At 42.3% G+C, this 16072-nt stretch overlaps 1 protein-coding gene across 1 annotated transcript in view; it reads left to right on the top strand.

Moving 5' to 3' along the window:
* The first annotated feature begins 930 nt into the window (after positions 1 to 930).
* Positions 931 to 16072, top strand: part of LOC110539691 (binder of sperm protein homolog 2-like) — a 117590-nt gene continuing 102448 nt past the window's right edge. Inside the window, exon 1 of the mRNA XM_060384591.1 lies at positions 931 to 1129. Within this exon, the coding sequence (XP_060240574.1) occupies positions 1111 to 1129 (19 nt within the window). The 5' untranslated portion in view covers positions 931 to 1110. The remainder of the gene's footprint in view (positions 1130 to 16072) is intronic.

Below are 16072 nucleotides of genomic sequence, written 5' to 3'. Positions count from 1 at the left end.
GGGGCATTAGTGAAGAAGGGGGAGGGAAGGTGGAATTAGGAGGGGAGGAGGGAGGGGTTTATGGGGGGATACAAAGTGAATAAAGGGTAATTAATAAAAATAAAATAATAAAAAAAAGAAGTGACAAAGTAAATTCATCCAAGTGTTGTGCCAGCCAAATTTGAAGACAGCAGAAGGGAATATTTCTTAAAAATGCAATCAACTTGGATAATCTCTAGACTGGACGAAGAGCCACAGGATTGTGCTTTTGCAGTAGAGCAACTTAACACCCGCTTCAGCTACCAGAGCCTTGAGACAAAAAAAAAAAAAAGAAAGAAAGAAAAGAAAAACAGTGAAAGTCAGGTGGACGGGGCTCCCAGAAGAGAGACTGGCCCACTTCAGGAGAATCCCAGGGGGCCTGTTCCTAGGTGGAACCCAAATCCCTAGTGCACTCAGAGGAAAGCCCAAGCTGACCGCCCCCAGCCCAGACAGCCCAGAAACCATAGGCGCCTCTGAAGATTGTGCAAGTCTTTTCCTCCCCTGCCAGCTCAGTGGCATATTTATAAAATTCCCATCTGCACAACATAAACAGGAAACGTGCAGCAAACAGCCTCGGTGGTGCAAATTCCAAGCTTCCAGCCCAGGGCGGAGAATCTCATCTGTGCTGCCATTGCCAAGCAGGGAGCAGAAAAGAGCAAACTTTCTAAGTGACCCTGTGCCCCTCCATGCACTTCTCCCCCCACTGCAAAAGGGAAAGAGAAGGCGGAAGGAAAGACCCCCAACCCAGGAAAATAGAGAATAGAGGAGGACTTTGAAGTAGAGGCCCTGCCTCTAAGAGTGCGATCCTTAGTTACTAGGCTGCAGCGCTTCGCCCACTTCCGTGCCAGGAACCCTAAGGCCCAGCCCTCTACGGTGGGGCGGGGGAGGCACTGCGCAGGTGCGGTGAGCGCCTTGGTTGATAAGCATGGCTGAAGCATCCTTGCTATGACTACATCTGCCACTGGGAAAACACTGAGCTTTCGGGGCCAGTTGGGCAGCTGTGGCGAAGGCAGCGACCGGAACCAGCTTCCCGGGCGCGGTGGCGGCCGTCCGTCTTGCCTCGGCTAGCTGACTACTTCATCATGGTAGGCTATGACCCCCGAGAAGCTAGGTAAGGATTTGGGGCGGGCGTCGCCCTGGGCTCCGCCTCCGACCCCGGGCTCCGCCTCCGACCCCGGGCTCCGCCTCCGACCCCGGGCTCCGCCTCCGATCCCGGGCTCCGCCTCCGACCCCGGGCTCCGCCTCCTGATAGCAGTCCTGTGGGCTCAGCGGGGCGGGGCATCGCAGCTTGGAGGCGGGGAGGCGCGAGGGTTGGATCCTAGGGTGGAGGAGCGGGTCGACGGCTGTCGGCCATCCTGGCGCTGCCGAGCCTGGCTGGCTGTGGGTGTGTGTGAGGGACCCGCAGAACGGCGGTCGCGGGGCGAGGCGCGGCGTTGCAGCCGGGGGCTGGCGGGCTGGGCGGGTCGGGAGAGCCTTCCCGTGTTCCACCATGCGCTTCTGTGGAGGCTGCTGGTACTCGAGACCGTGCCCTCGTGCCGCTGGGGTTGGGAGGGCGGGAGCACACTATGTGGAGTTCCTAGGGATACACTTGTGCCCTGAATCCTGAGTAAGAGGCACTGGGGCCAGTCCTCCCGGAAAGGAAGTGCAGAGAGTCCTGTGCTGCCTCCTGCCTGCCCTCGGGCGGATGGGGTGGAGGAGCTTGGACATCCTGGTCAAAGGAACGTACTTGGAAAGGCCACAGGAGCCTTGCACATTTCTAGGAACAATGTTTCAGGACGTATGTGCCGGCATTCCAGAATGAAATGACTCTTCTTAAGTAAAGACAGCCAGCCAACCACTGCAGGTGCTCTCTCTCTCACTTAGCTTTCAACGTGTTTTGATTGTTTTCTTTATTCGTCAGAGAATTCTTCATAAGGAACAGTTTGGCAGATACATTGCTGTTTATACTTTGACGGACTTGCACAACCCCAGGAGTATACAGAGTTCACACAGGCGTATTTTCCTACCTGTATCTCTGCGTTGCTATGTATAGATAAGCGGGATGTAACAACAAGGTTACTGTAGATCTGGGAAAGCTCTTTTATTTCAGGGTAGTTCCAGTTTTACACTTGCAAGGAATTTTAGCTACCAGCCCTGCAGCCCCTTGTCTCAGAAGGTGATTAGGTTGTGTTTTGCTGATTGTTACTTGTTGATAGCACTAGGGTACCACTGTTCTACTCATCTTTTTATTATTTATTCATCCCTAATAATTTGTTTTAAGAGAAGGAATCCTTCACATTTTTTTTTTTCTCACTACCACCTAATTGAAGTCAGTTAAGAGAACCAGCTTGCAGGTTGGTGAGAATGGTCAACAGATAAAGGCTCTTGCTGAGCAAGCCTGGAGACCTCAGTTTGATACCTGAATACCTGAAAAGATGGAAGGCAAGAAGTGATCACACAGCATTGTCTTCTGACCTTCTGGCCTTCCTATATGTCTTCTGACCTTCCTAGTTTGCATGCTTCACCCGAATCATAAACACACATACAATTAAAAAAAGAAGAAGAAGAAGACATTGGTCTGTATTTAGAGAATCTTCTTTCTGCTCCAACATGTCATGTCATTTCACTTTTCAGTCTCTTATAGACATAGTCTTACCCAGACTGCCAGTATGGAGAATCAGTTTTGTTTTTAATCTTGTTCAGTTTTTAGTTACATTGTTCTTCCCTTACAACAATTTTATTTAGTTTGGATATTTGAGACAAATTCTCTCTACAGAGCCCTGGCTATCCTAGGATTCCCTGTGTAGACCAGGCTGGCCTTGAACCTATAAAGATCCACCTTCCTCTGCCTCCCAAATTTTAGGATTAAGGACCATGCCCAGCTTCCCCCACAACAATTTTGAAACAATAAAAAACTTGAAAAAAGTTCCAAGTATGGTACACAGTTAATTGCTGTTTTAATTTGAACATTTTGAGAGGAAGATGCTGAGCTTATGCCATGTCACTTGGACTGGTTTAGTGTCAGTTTTATGAAAACAAGAACCTTGTCCTATGTAATGACAGTGCAGTTATCAAAATAGGAAATTCATGCTGACACAGTATTCTGTTTAATTTGGGTTTTGTTGACTATGTTATTACATAAATGTCAAAAGAAGTTGGTACGTTTAAGCATTGTATTGTTTCTTTATCTCTTTATTCTCTTTTAATATGGAAGACAATATCATCTTTTTTATTATTATGATATCATTAATATCATCTTTTTTATGATCTTGTCACTTTTGATGACTACAGGCCAGTTATATTTTTTCTTATTTATTTATTTCCCCCACACAACCCCACTCCCTCCTCTCCTCCCAATCCCACCCTCCCACCCACTTTCCCTATAGCACCACACCTACCCTGGCACATCAAGTTATATCAGGATTAAGTACCTCCTCTTTCACTGAAGCAAGACAAGGCAACTCTGCTAGGGAAATGGGATCCAGAGGGAGGTAACAGAGTCCAAGTCGGAGACAGCCACTGCTCTAGTTGTTAGGGGACCCACTTGAGGACAAGCAGCCCTTATGTGTAGCGGGAGCTAGGACTAGTCTAGGCATGTTCTTTTCTTGGTGGTTCTGTCTCTATGAGGCCCCATGGTCCCAGGTTAGCTGGCTATGTAGGTCTTGTGGTGTCCTACCCCTCCAGCTCTCTCAATCCTTCTAATTCTTGGACAAGACTCCCTGGCTTCTGCCTAATTGTTTGACTGTGGAACTCTGCATCTGCTTTCATTATCTGCTAGATGAAGCCTCTCAGATGACAGTTATGCTAGTCTCCTGTCTACAAGCATAGCAGAGTATGGATGTGACCACTTCAGTCTCAATAATGCTGCTAGGAGTCTCAGCCAGGCTTACCACACTCAGCCCCCTTATCTTCCCAGGTGCTTCCAGAATTCCAGGTCTTCATCTTCTCTCAGAGATGCTCCAATACCAATTTCCCTTCTCTCCTAGCCCTCTTACACCATCCCTACTTTCCCCACACCTGATCCCCCTCCTGTTCCTCTTTTCACCCCCTCTCCCACCCACTTCCTCTTTCCCTCCACTTTGTATGTCTGTGATATCTATTTTATTTCCCCTTCTTAGTGGGATTCAAGTATCCTCTCTTGATCCCTCTGTGTTACTTCGTTTATTTGGGTCTGTGGGTTGTACCATGTTAATACTGTACTATATGGCTAATATCCCAGGTTAGTTATTTTTGTAGATTGTCTCTCAGCTCTCTGTGCTCTCATGGATCGATACATACACTTGGGCAAGGGTATCACAGCAGTGGCACCCACTATGTCTTGTCATGTGGTACATACTTTCACTTTGATTACTTGTTATCAGTGTCTTCCAGGCTTTTCTACTATAGAGTTAATACCCAGCATCACCATGGATACCTTGACACTCTGTGTCTTGGTCCCCATCAGAATGTTAATGCACTTGCCATACACTTACATTAATATGGCTTCATGATTTATGTGCCTTCTGTAGTGGACTGTACTCTTACTGTTCATTTTGGTCTGTTGGGGCTACTGTTACAAATGATTTATAAACACAGGGTTTACTTTTCATAGTTGTAAACTCTGGAAAGTTAAAATATGAGGTCTAGTTGGGGGCATGCTTGTCTACAGTCCTGTTCTCACTTTGACCTCAGTGGCCTAAAGGGCCATATGATTTTATAGGATCTCTTTAATAAGGTTATGAACTTATTTATAAGGATTTCACCTCAAGACCTGAGTATCTCCCAAAGATTTCATGCAGTTCTGTTACTTTGGGTCTTAGGACTTCAACATAGTAATTTTGGGAGGATGTAGATATTCAGACCTTTTGGATGTTTAAATTGTTTTGTCATTTGACCAATGAGAGTTCATATATCTGGCTTCTGTGCCTTTTTTTCTTTTTCTTTTTCTTTTTTTAAGAATTTTTATTATGTATACAATGTTCTGTCTGTCTGTATGCCTGCAGGCCAGAAGATCTCATTATAGATGGTTGTGAGGCACCATGTGGTTGCTGGAAATTGAACTCAGGACCTTTGGAATAGCAGCCAGAGCTCTTAACCTCTGAGCCATCTTTCTAGGCCCTTCTGTTTCTTTTTGACATGTCCTATTTCCATCATCCTTTGAGCATCATTACTCTTTTCTTTTTCCTTTTTTTATTCATATTTTTATTAGTTACAGTTTTTTCACTTTGTTTCCCACCTGTAGCTCCCTCCCTTCCAAATCCCACCCTTCCTCCCTCTTTTCCACCCATGCCCCTCCCCAAGTCCACTGATAGGGGAGGTCTTTCTCCCCTTCCTAATGATCCTAGTCTATCAGGTTTCATCAGGAGTTGCTGCATTGTCTTCCTCTATGGCCTGGTAAGGCTGCTCCCCCTCAGGGGAAGGTGATCAAACAGCAGGCCAATCAGTTCATGTCAGAGACAGTCCTTGTTCCCATTACTATGGAACCCACTTGGACACTGAACTGCAATGGGCTACATCTGTACAGGGGTAGTAGGTTATCTCCATGAATGGTCCTTGGTTGGAGTATCAGTCTCAGAAAAGATCCCGTGCCCAGAATTTTTGGTTCTGTTGCTCTCCTTGTGGAGCTCCTGTCCTCTCCAGGTCATACCGACTTCTTTCATAAGATTCCCTGTGCTTTGCCCAAAGTTTGGCTATAAGTCTCAGCATCTGCTCTGATACCCTGCAGAGTAGAGTCTTTCAGATTCCCTCTGTGGTAGGATCCTGTCCTGTTCCCTGGTTTCTTCCTCTTCTGATGTCCATCCTCTTTGCCTTTCTGAATGAGGATTGAGCATCTTACCCAGATTTCTCTTTCTTGATTAGTTTCTTTAGGTGTACAGGTTTTAGTATGTTTATCCTATATTATATGTCTAATATCAACTTATGAGTGAGTATATACCCTGGGTGTCTTTCTGATTCTGGGATACCTCATTCAGGATGATCTTTTCCAGTTCCCATCATTTGCCTGCAAATTTCATTATTTCCTTGTTTTTAATTGCTCAGTAATATTCCGTTGTGTAAGTGTACCACAATTTCTGTATCCATTCCTCAACTGAGGGGCATCTGGGTTGTTTCCTGCTTCTGACTGTTACAAATAAAGCTGCTACAAACATGACTGAGCAAATGTCCTTGTTGTATACTTGAACATCTTTTGGATATATGCCTAGGAGTACCTGGATCTTGATGTAGCTCTGCTTTTTGATCTAAGGTATTTCTGGCATACATATATACACATTTCTTCTCCTTTGTGGAGAGCCTCTGACATGGGGCTGCTTACACAATAAGCGGCCCTGTAATCAACTATTCCTCTAGGGATCCTTGCTTTCTCCCAGTAGAGGCTAATTTCTTGTTGCTAGCATCTTTATTGCTATTGGGTTACAAGTATTCCTAGGTTCTCTTAATGATTGGAGCTAGAGGATATATTTATCCATTTTTTCACATATATCTATTTTTCTGTCTCTATACATTGAAAACTGTGAACAATTTCAGTACTTCTGACTTTAGTCCAGCAATCTAGCATTTGCCTTTTTCATGTTGTAATGGTCTTCTCAAACAGTGAAAAATCAGGCTTTGCGTGCGCACACACACACGTGCACAAACACCCACACACATATCTTGATTATTTTTTGCTCTTGTTTATAATGACTCTTTTTCCCTCCCTACTGAGGCTGTTTCTTCATTTCATATCCTCCTACCTTATCTCCCCAGCCCTGTTGGATCTAAAAACACATGTTAGGATGCCAACACACAGGGTCTCCCCAACTTACTTGTGCTCTGATGTGCTTGTGCTTATAATGGTTTCTGTGGACACACTTCTCGTTCTGCTCATGCTCTGACCTCATACTTAGGTATCTTCACTCTCACTCCCTTTGAATCTTAATGCTCTAGGCCAGTTTGTTCCTCCAGCTTTGACCCACAGTCTCTGATACAATGTGTTTGGCTTTGGCCATTCTCTAACCACATGAACTCTTCCATTTCCCAAAGTTTGTTTGAGATTTTGCAAGTCCCACCTTTATCCTGTGGCTTCTGTGACTACTCTTCTCCCACACTGAACAAAGGGAAGATTTCTTTCTTTCCTTTTGTTTTTTAAACAAAACTCAGAATGTTGAGTAAATTATAATTTGAAGTGTAAAATATGTACTTTTACTTTTATATTTTTGTTCAATTTATAGTTTACTCAAGCATAATTTATGTGCGAAAAATTAGGCAAACAGTTCAGTGGTTTTAAGCAATTATATCCACTAGTATAATCACTCTACCACAATCAACATTTTCTTCCTGAACAGCCTTACCAGGCCATTGAGGAGGACAATGCAACCAGTCCTGTTGAGATCTGATAAGCTAGGGTCAGATGGAAGGGGAGGAGGACCTCAGCTATCAGTAGACTTGGAGAGGGGCTTGGGAGGAAAAGAGGGAGGGAGGATGGGATTGGGAGGGCATGAGGGAAAGAGCTACAGCTGGGATACAAACAGAATAAACTGAAATTAATATAAAAAAAAGAAAAATTCCTCTTATAAAGCTGGACATGGTGGTGCATGCCTGTAATGCCAACACTCAGGTAGGCATCAGCAGTTGAATCTCTGTGAGTTTGAGGCCACCCAGTCTACAGAGAGGTTCCAGGATAGTCAAGGTTACACAGAGAAGTCTTGTCTTGAAAAACAAAACAAAACAAAACAAAACAAAAGTCCTCTTACGCTCTTTTGCAGTCTGTTTTCTCCTCTTGGTTGCAGATCTGCTTTCTGTCTGTATGATTTTGTTGTTTTTAGAATGACATATAAATAGAATCAGATAGGTTTTTTTTTTGACGTTTGGATTATTTTCCACTTAGATTCATATACTGAGATTAGCCCATGTTGTATAATTGTACCCTTGCACTGCTCCCCATTTAATTCAGTGCTGAGTATTGAATTCAGGGCTTCACCCATGCTAAGAATGTACTTTACCACTGAGCTATACTCATTGCTGTTCCTTTCCTTTTCCTTCCTTTCCTTTCTTTTCCCTTTCCCTTTTTTCCTTTCCCTTTCCCTTTTTCCTTTTCCCATTCCCTTTTTCTTTTTTCCTTTCCCTTTTTCCTTTTTCCCTTTTCCCTTTTTCTTTTTTCCTTTCCCTGTTTTGCTTTTCCCCCTTTTCTTCCTTTTCCCCTTTTTCCTTTGTTTCCTTTTCCTTTTCCCTTCCCTTCCTTTCCCTTTTCCTTTCCCTTTCCTTCCCTTCCCTTTCCTTTCCATTCCTTTCCCTTTCCTCTCCTTTCCTTTCCTTTTTTCCTTTCCTTTTTCCTTTCCTTTTTTCCTTTTTCTCTTTTCCTTTTTCCCTTTTTTCTTTTCCTTTTCCTTTCCTTTTTCCTTTCATTTTCCTTTCCTTTTCCTTTTCCTTCCCTTTTTCCTTTCCTTTTCCTTCCCTTTTCCTTTTCCTTTTCCTTTTCCCTTTCTTTCCCTTTTCCTTTTCTTTCCTTTCCTTTTTCTTTTCCTTTTTCCTTTCCTTTCCCTTCCCTTCCCTTTCCTTTTCCCGTTTCCCCTTCCCCTTCCCCATTTTTTCCTTCCCCCTTCTTCCCCTACCCCTTCCCCCTTCTTTCTCCTTCCCACTACTTCCCCCTTCCTCCTTCTTCCCCCTTCCTCCATCAATTTTCAGAGAAAAAATGAACCAGCAAGCAAACAATCCACATGTCCAAGATCAGAGATACAGGACCCTGAGAGAAATTAGTTTGTCAGCATTATAAGGATCACAAGACCATTCAGGTGGTAAATAGCTAGGAGATAGAATGTATGATATAGCTACACTGGTAGCCCTAGACCAAGACTTTCAGGAAAAAAAAAAAAAACCTCAAATAAATAAATAAATAAATTAGAGATGCAGAACTGAGTTTTAAGTGGGTTCATGTCTATCTCTGTAGCATTACAATTCCTTACAGTAACAAAATTTGGTCTGTGTCTAGTGAAGGAAATGATTGTGAAGATAAGACAGCAGATTTAGCTTCAAAATCAATCCTGAAGAGACACAAGATTGCCTACAATCCATGTATTTTCCAAAAGTTAGCAGAGAATAAAGACCCCAGCATCATCCCTCATCACATGGAGTCCCCTCAGCAGTATGTGTGCAGAAAAAATTCAATTTTTCCTTCAGGAATAATTTTTACTTATTGGCAAGAAGTAGCTTATAATTTACAATTCATTCTAGAATTACCATGAACCAGCACTAGTCATTCTGTTTCAGCCACCAGGGTACTGCAATTTCATCCTTGAGCCCAGACACTCAGCTAAGATCTATTACTATTTATAAAATTTATAAGTAGTGATTATAGTATTATAGTAATAATAGTATTTATAGAAAGTTAATATTTGAAATTCTAAGGCATCAGCCGTGTAGAAGGAGTCATCAGAGAAAAACAAATGGCAAAGGTATCCTGTTATTTAGTTCCCTCAGAACTCAAGACTACTGTGGAACAAACAACACTAGCTGTCAAATAACTCTCTTGTGTTTCAGTTCTCCATGTCCATACACCTCTCTCTCTCTCTCTCTTTCAGCCAGAACAGTCCCAGGTCCCAGGAATTATCTGCTTTCCTTCTCTTTTCCCTGATCTTAAGGACTCAATACCCAAGGGAACCCTAGACCCTACCAGCCTGTTATATCAATAAGAATGTGAAGGTACATTTAGTGAGTATGTGAGTAACTGCTCAGTTCAAAGTCACAACCTAGGAAATTTCAGATCCAAGACCACAGTAGGAGAACACCTTGTCATTCTGTACATTCCCCTTAATCCCACATCACTTTGAATCTTCCCCACTTAGGAAGCTGTCCAATTAAATAAACATTAAACATTTCCTACCTGACATTGTCACAGAGGTAAACAGGAGTAAAGGTGTGGGATCTGGATAAAGTGGTGAGATAAGGGCTTCTTGGGTTTCACAAGAAAAAGTCACCTGGGAACAGGATCAGAGACACTGGACACTGAGGAAAGGGTGTTTACTCATCTCCATGGAAACCTCAAGATTCTCTCAGGTGCTTATTGGCTGAGAGGGAGAATGATGTCATGAAACAGTGAAAGCCAGTAAGAGTTTCAGAAGCCAGTTATTAAAAGGCCCAAGTGGACAGCCTGCTTGAGAGAAAGGCTGAGCAGCCCTACATGCCTCAATCTGGGCAGCTGAAAGCACACAACCAAGAGATGACAGTTCCTGTGTCCAAGACTCTTACTTCAGAAAAAGTGTCACATATTTCTTTCAAGTAGTCCTTTAGAAAGTCACCTGTCCTTGACATGTGAGTTTTACATTATCGTAGATTCCAATATTATTTGTTAAATGCACAGATATGTCCTCAGTCAGTGAATTACTTACTGGGAAAATGCTCCCTGACCAAGGCAACTCTTTGAACAAAAAGTGTTTAATTGGGACCTTGCTTATATTTTTACAGAGACCATCCATGATGTCACATCAGCAAGCAGTCATCTTGTTGTTGTCCTTCAACAGGAATGAGAGCTTTTCATACTGAACCACAAGTGGCAAGCAGAGAGAAGGAGACAGGGAGAGAAAGAGCTAGAGAGACATATTCAGAACTAGAAAGATTGAGACTGACAGAAACAAAGATAGAAAGTGACAGAGACAGAGAGACAGTCTCCATTCTTTCTCTTCACTTTCATTGGCATATCAACCTCAAAGCACACCCTCCTATAATAGAACTCCAATAAGAATTATATTATCTAACAAGGCCATACCTCCTAACCCTTTCCAGACATTTCCTTACTGGGGACTCCACATGTAAATAGATGAACTTCAGGGAGACATTTCATTCAAATCACCAGGAAGTGGAAAAAGATGGAGGGACTTCTAGGCTAAAAAAAAAGTAGTTATCCTGACATTTCATCATTCAATACAATGATTAAAATCCCAGGAACTTCCAAGTCCTAAAGAACAGGATTCACAATCTCCGTTGGGGAAAATGTGGAATATTTCCATAAGGGAGTGTTATTCAGCTAAGAAAATGACATCCTGACATTTTCAGGCAAATGGATGGAATCAGGAAAAATCATCTTGGGTGAAGTAACTAAAATGCAGAAAGACAAATATAGTATTTATTCACTTATTAGGAGGTCTCCAAATGGTGAGGGATAAAGTTCCAATAGGCCATCTATTTGACCAAACCAGTCTTCCACTAGGGGGATTGGGTGGCAGTTATTTGAGTTGTTGTGTGAGGGCATCCTACAGAAATTTTCAATCAATGCAGGCTGTTGTTATTAAAATAGGTTGCTCTCTGCCCTCAACTAATAGATCAGTGCCATGTTCTTGGATCCACAGAGATGCTGCCTTCTGCATCAAATGGGATTGCATACAGAGACCCACAGTCTGATATTATGCAAAGAGAGACGTTAAAACATTCAGCACTAAACAGGATTTCCCTATGAAATTCTCCCTCCCCTGAGAGCTCTGGGAGGTCTGCAGGAGAGGAGGCAGAAAGAATGTCTTAAGTAACCCTAACCGTAGACCTAACCCTAATCCTAACACTAGCGCTATCCCTAGCTATAGCCCACACCTTAACCCTTAACACTAGCACTAACACTAACCCTAACCCTAACCCTAAACCTAACCCTAGCCCACAACCTAACCATTACCCTAACCTTAGTCCTAACCCTAACTGTAACCCTAACCCTACCCCTAACCGTAACCTTAAACCTAACCCTAGCCCTAGACCTAACCTTAAACCTAACCCTAGCCCTAACCCTAGCCCACACCTTGACCCTAACCCTAATCCTAAACCTAACCTTAGCCATAACCCTAACCCTAACCTTAACCCTAACCCTAACCATAGCCCTAGCCATGGCTATAATCCTAACCCTATCCCACACCTTAACCCTAACCCTAATACTAATACTAACACATAGAAGTGTTCCTGAACTAAGTAGATACCAAAAGACAAAACTTTTATCAGGGAAAGTAGCAAGAAACCCATAAACATATTTCCAAAATAAGAACTAAAAAGCAAAGAACAGCATTGTGAACTAAGTACAGAAGAACCACTTAGCTGTGTTTCAGAACTAAGTTGAGAAGAAAACAGAAAAGTAATATCTAGCATAGTAGAGAACAGCATATAAATATGTTATCAAGGTGAAAACAGGAACACAAAGAACAGCATTGTGAATCAAGTACAGAAAAAGACATTGTAGTGTTTCTGAACTAAGTTGAGAAGAAAACAGAAAAGTGGTATCTAGCAAAGTACACAAGAGCACATAGACATGTATCCAAGGTAAGAACAGAAACAGAAAGAAGGGCATTGTGAACTAAGTACAGAAAAACATAGCAGTTTTTTTTTGAAGTAAGTTGAGAAGAAAACAGAAAAGTGATATCTAGCATAGTAGGAAAGAGTGCAAAATTCTGTTCTAATTTTCAAGATTAGAACAGAAACGCAAAGAACACCGTGGTGAACTAAGAACAGAAAATCACATAGCAGTGTTTCTAAACTAAGTTGAGAGGAAAACAGAAAAGTGATATCTAGCAAAGCACATAAGAGTGCATATACGTGTTTCCAAGATAAGAACAGAAATGCAAAGAACAGCATTGTGAACTAAGTATAGAGAAGCCCATAGCAGTGTTTCTGAACTAAGTTAAAAAGAAAACAGAAAATTGATAGCTAGAAAAGTACAAAAGTGGGCTTTAATGTGTTTCCAAGAACAGAAATGCAAACAACAGCATTGTCAATGAAGTACAAAAGAACACATAGCAGGTTTCTGGATTAAATCTAACACTAACCCTAACCCTAACCCTAACCCTAACCCTAACCCTAACCCTAACCACACCCCTGACCCTAACCCTACCATAACCCAAACCTAACCCTAACGCTAAAACTAACCCTAGGCACAACCCTAAGCCTAACCCTAAGCTTAAGCCTAACCCTAAGCTTAACCCTAACCATAGCACAACCCTAACCCTAACACTAACCCTAGCAAAATCCTAACCTAAACCTAATTCTAAGAATATCATGACCCTAACCCTAACCCGAACCCTAACCCTATCCCTAACCCTAACCCAAGCAAAATCCTAACCCTAACCATAGTACAAACCTAAACCTAACCCGACCCCGAACCCTAGCACAACTCTAAACCTAACCCTAGCACAACCCAAACCCTAACTCTAATCCCTTACCCTAACCCTAGCACAAACCTAACCCTAACTGTAGCACAACCCAAAGCCAAATCCTAAGCCTTAACCTAACCCTAGCACAACCCTAACCCTAACCCTAACCCTAACCTTGGTACATCCCTAGCCATAAACCTATCCCTGACACTAACCCTAGTACAACCCTAACCCTAACCCTAGCACAACCCTAGGCCTACACCTAAACTAGCACACAAAACCCTAAACCTAAACCTAACTTTAACACTAACCCTAACCCTAAACCTAGCACACAAAACCCTAAACCTAAACCTAACTTTAACACTAACCCTAACCCTAGCACAACCCTAAGCTTATTCCTAAGACTAAACATAACCCTAGCACAACCCAAACCCTAACCCTATCCTAACCCTAACCTTAGCACAACCCTAACCCTAACCCTACCTGTGATCCTACCACAAACCTAAGCCTACTCCTAAGCCTAACCCTAACCCTAGCACAACCCTAACCCTAACACTATCCTAACCCTAACCCTAACCGTAGCACAACCTTAACTGCCACGGACCAGCCCAGTCGGGCTCCCGTTGTCCATGGGAGAACAGGGCTTTGGACAGGAAGACACGGTTTCAGCGAAGAATTGACAGACAGAGACACCTTGATGGTTTTGACTCTGCTGCAACTTTACTGAAATCAAGCTAGTATTTTTATAATGATTTCACAAAAGGCACCTTAAAATTGGCATACTTCCCAGAACATTCAGACTTTTTACCAAGAATATAAAGTTTACATTTTAACTCAAAATGCAGTCAAACATAAAGCAGTGCCCACAAGAAATCTTGGCCTAAAAACTTTTTGATCAAAGCAAACAAAGAAAAAGAAACCTCAAATATAATTTCATTATTGCTAACCAGTGAAGAGAAAAGTCAGGAGCTAAGTCAGATGCCTGCCAAAGTCCCTCTCTATATCAAAATCTAACTACACTTTTGTTAACCATCCTCCCATATGTCCTGCTTAAGATATATGATCTTCCCTAGGAACAAGGCACTGAAGGGAGGTGAAACTCCTGCCAGCTGCACCTCCCATGCTATTATTTCTTAAGAAGAAGCCTATTACTTTTTCACTATTCCTAATGCCTATTAATACTAAATCTAATTCATTACTTTTCTTAAACTTATTATTTTTATTAAAGCCTTTAACAATCTACTAATAATAAATTTCTTTATAAAATTAGTTGTGCTGTTTCAGGAGTCACAGAGAAAGATCAAAAAGCGCATTAATCCAGCCCCAGAGCCACAACTGAAAAAGCGTAGAAATCTCAGAACACATCTCTTTTCCAAGTGGAATGAGTTTGCCAGGGACCTTCCAGGGGGCGAATTTCCAGAGAAAGCGTATCCCCCACCCTGTAGCATATGCTACTATGGCTACACTGGCGTAGGTGTAGCATTAACCCTAAACCTAACCCCAGTACAAACCTAACCTGAACCCAAACCCTAGCACAACCGTAACCCTAACACTAACCCTTACCCTAACCCAAGCACAACCCTAACCCTAACCCTAACACAAACCTAACTCTAACCTTAAACCTAACCCCGACCCTAACACTAGCACGAAGCTAACTCTTACCCTAACCCTAGCACAAACCAAAGCCAACTCCTAAGCCTAAACCTAACCCTAGCACAACCCTAACCCTAACCTTAATGCTAACCTTGGTACATCCCTAACCATAAACCTATCCCTGACACTAACCCTAGCACAACCCTAACCCTAACAGACACAAACCTAGCAGAACCCTAACCTAACCCTAACCTTATCTCTACCACAACCCTAAACCTAACCCTAACTCTAACACTAACACTAATACTAACACACAGCATTGTTTCTGAACTAAGATGAGTAGAATACACAACAGTGGTAACAGGCATTACAGAGAAAAGCATATAAATGGGGTTCCAAGTTAAGAGAGAAATGCAAGGAACAACTTTGTGAAATAAGTACAGAAAAACACATAGCAGTGTTTCTGATATAAGTTGAGAAGAAAACAGAAAAGTGCTAACTAGCAAAGTACAGAAGAGCACATAAACATATTTTCAACGTAAGAACAGAAACCCAAAGAACAGCATGGCAAACTAAGTACAAAAAACCATAGCAGTGTTTGTGAAGTAAGTTGAGGAGAAAACAGAAAAGTGATATCTAGCGTAATAGAGAAGAGCACAAAAAGGTGTTTTCGAGGTAAGAACAGAAATGCAAAGAACTGGGTTGTGAACTAAGTACAGGAAAACATGTAGTAGTATTTCGGAACTGAGTTCAGAATAAAACAGAAAAGTGCTATCTAGTAAAGGACAGAAGAGCGTATAAACATGATTCCAAGGCAAGAAGAGAAATGCAAAGAACAGTGTTGTGAACTAAGTACAGAAAACCACATACTAGTGTTTCTGAACTGAGTTAAGAAGAAAAGTAAAAAGTATCTAGAAAAGTATACAAGTGTGCATTAAAGGGTTTCCAAAGTAAGAACAGAAATGCAAACAACAGCATTGTAAACTAAGTACAAAAGAACACATATCAGCGATTCCAGATTAAATCTAACACTAACCCTAAGCCTAGCACAAATATAAACCTAACCCTGACTCTAACCCTAATCGTAAACCTAGCACAACCCTAAACCTAACCTTAACAATAACCCTAACCCTAGCACAAACCAAAGCCTACTCCTAAGCCTAACTCTAACCCTAGCACAACCCTAAACCTAACCCTAACCAAAGCCAAAACCTAACCCTAACCTTAACCAAAGCACAACTCTAACCCTAACATTAGCACAAACCTAAACCTAACACTAACCCTAGCACAACACTAAGCCTACTCCTAAGCCTACTCCTAAGCCTAACCCTAACCCTAGCACAACCCTAACCCTGAACCCAACCCTAACCTTGGTACAACCCTAACCCTAATCCTAAACCTAGCAAAACCCT

The sequence above is a fragment of the Meriones unguiculatus genome, chromosome 6 (genome assembly GCF_030254825.1).
Source record: "Meriones unguiculatus strain TT.TT164.6M chromosome 6, Bangor_MerUng_6.1, whole genome shotgun sequence".
Lineage (NCBI taxonomy): Eukaryota > Metazoa > Chordata > Mammalia > Rodentia > Muridae > Meriones > Meriones unguiculatus.
Note: the sequence above shows the minus strand (reverse complement) of the source record. Positions and strands in the feature narration are given on the sequence as shown.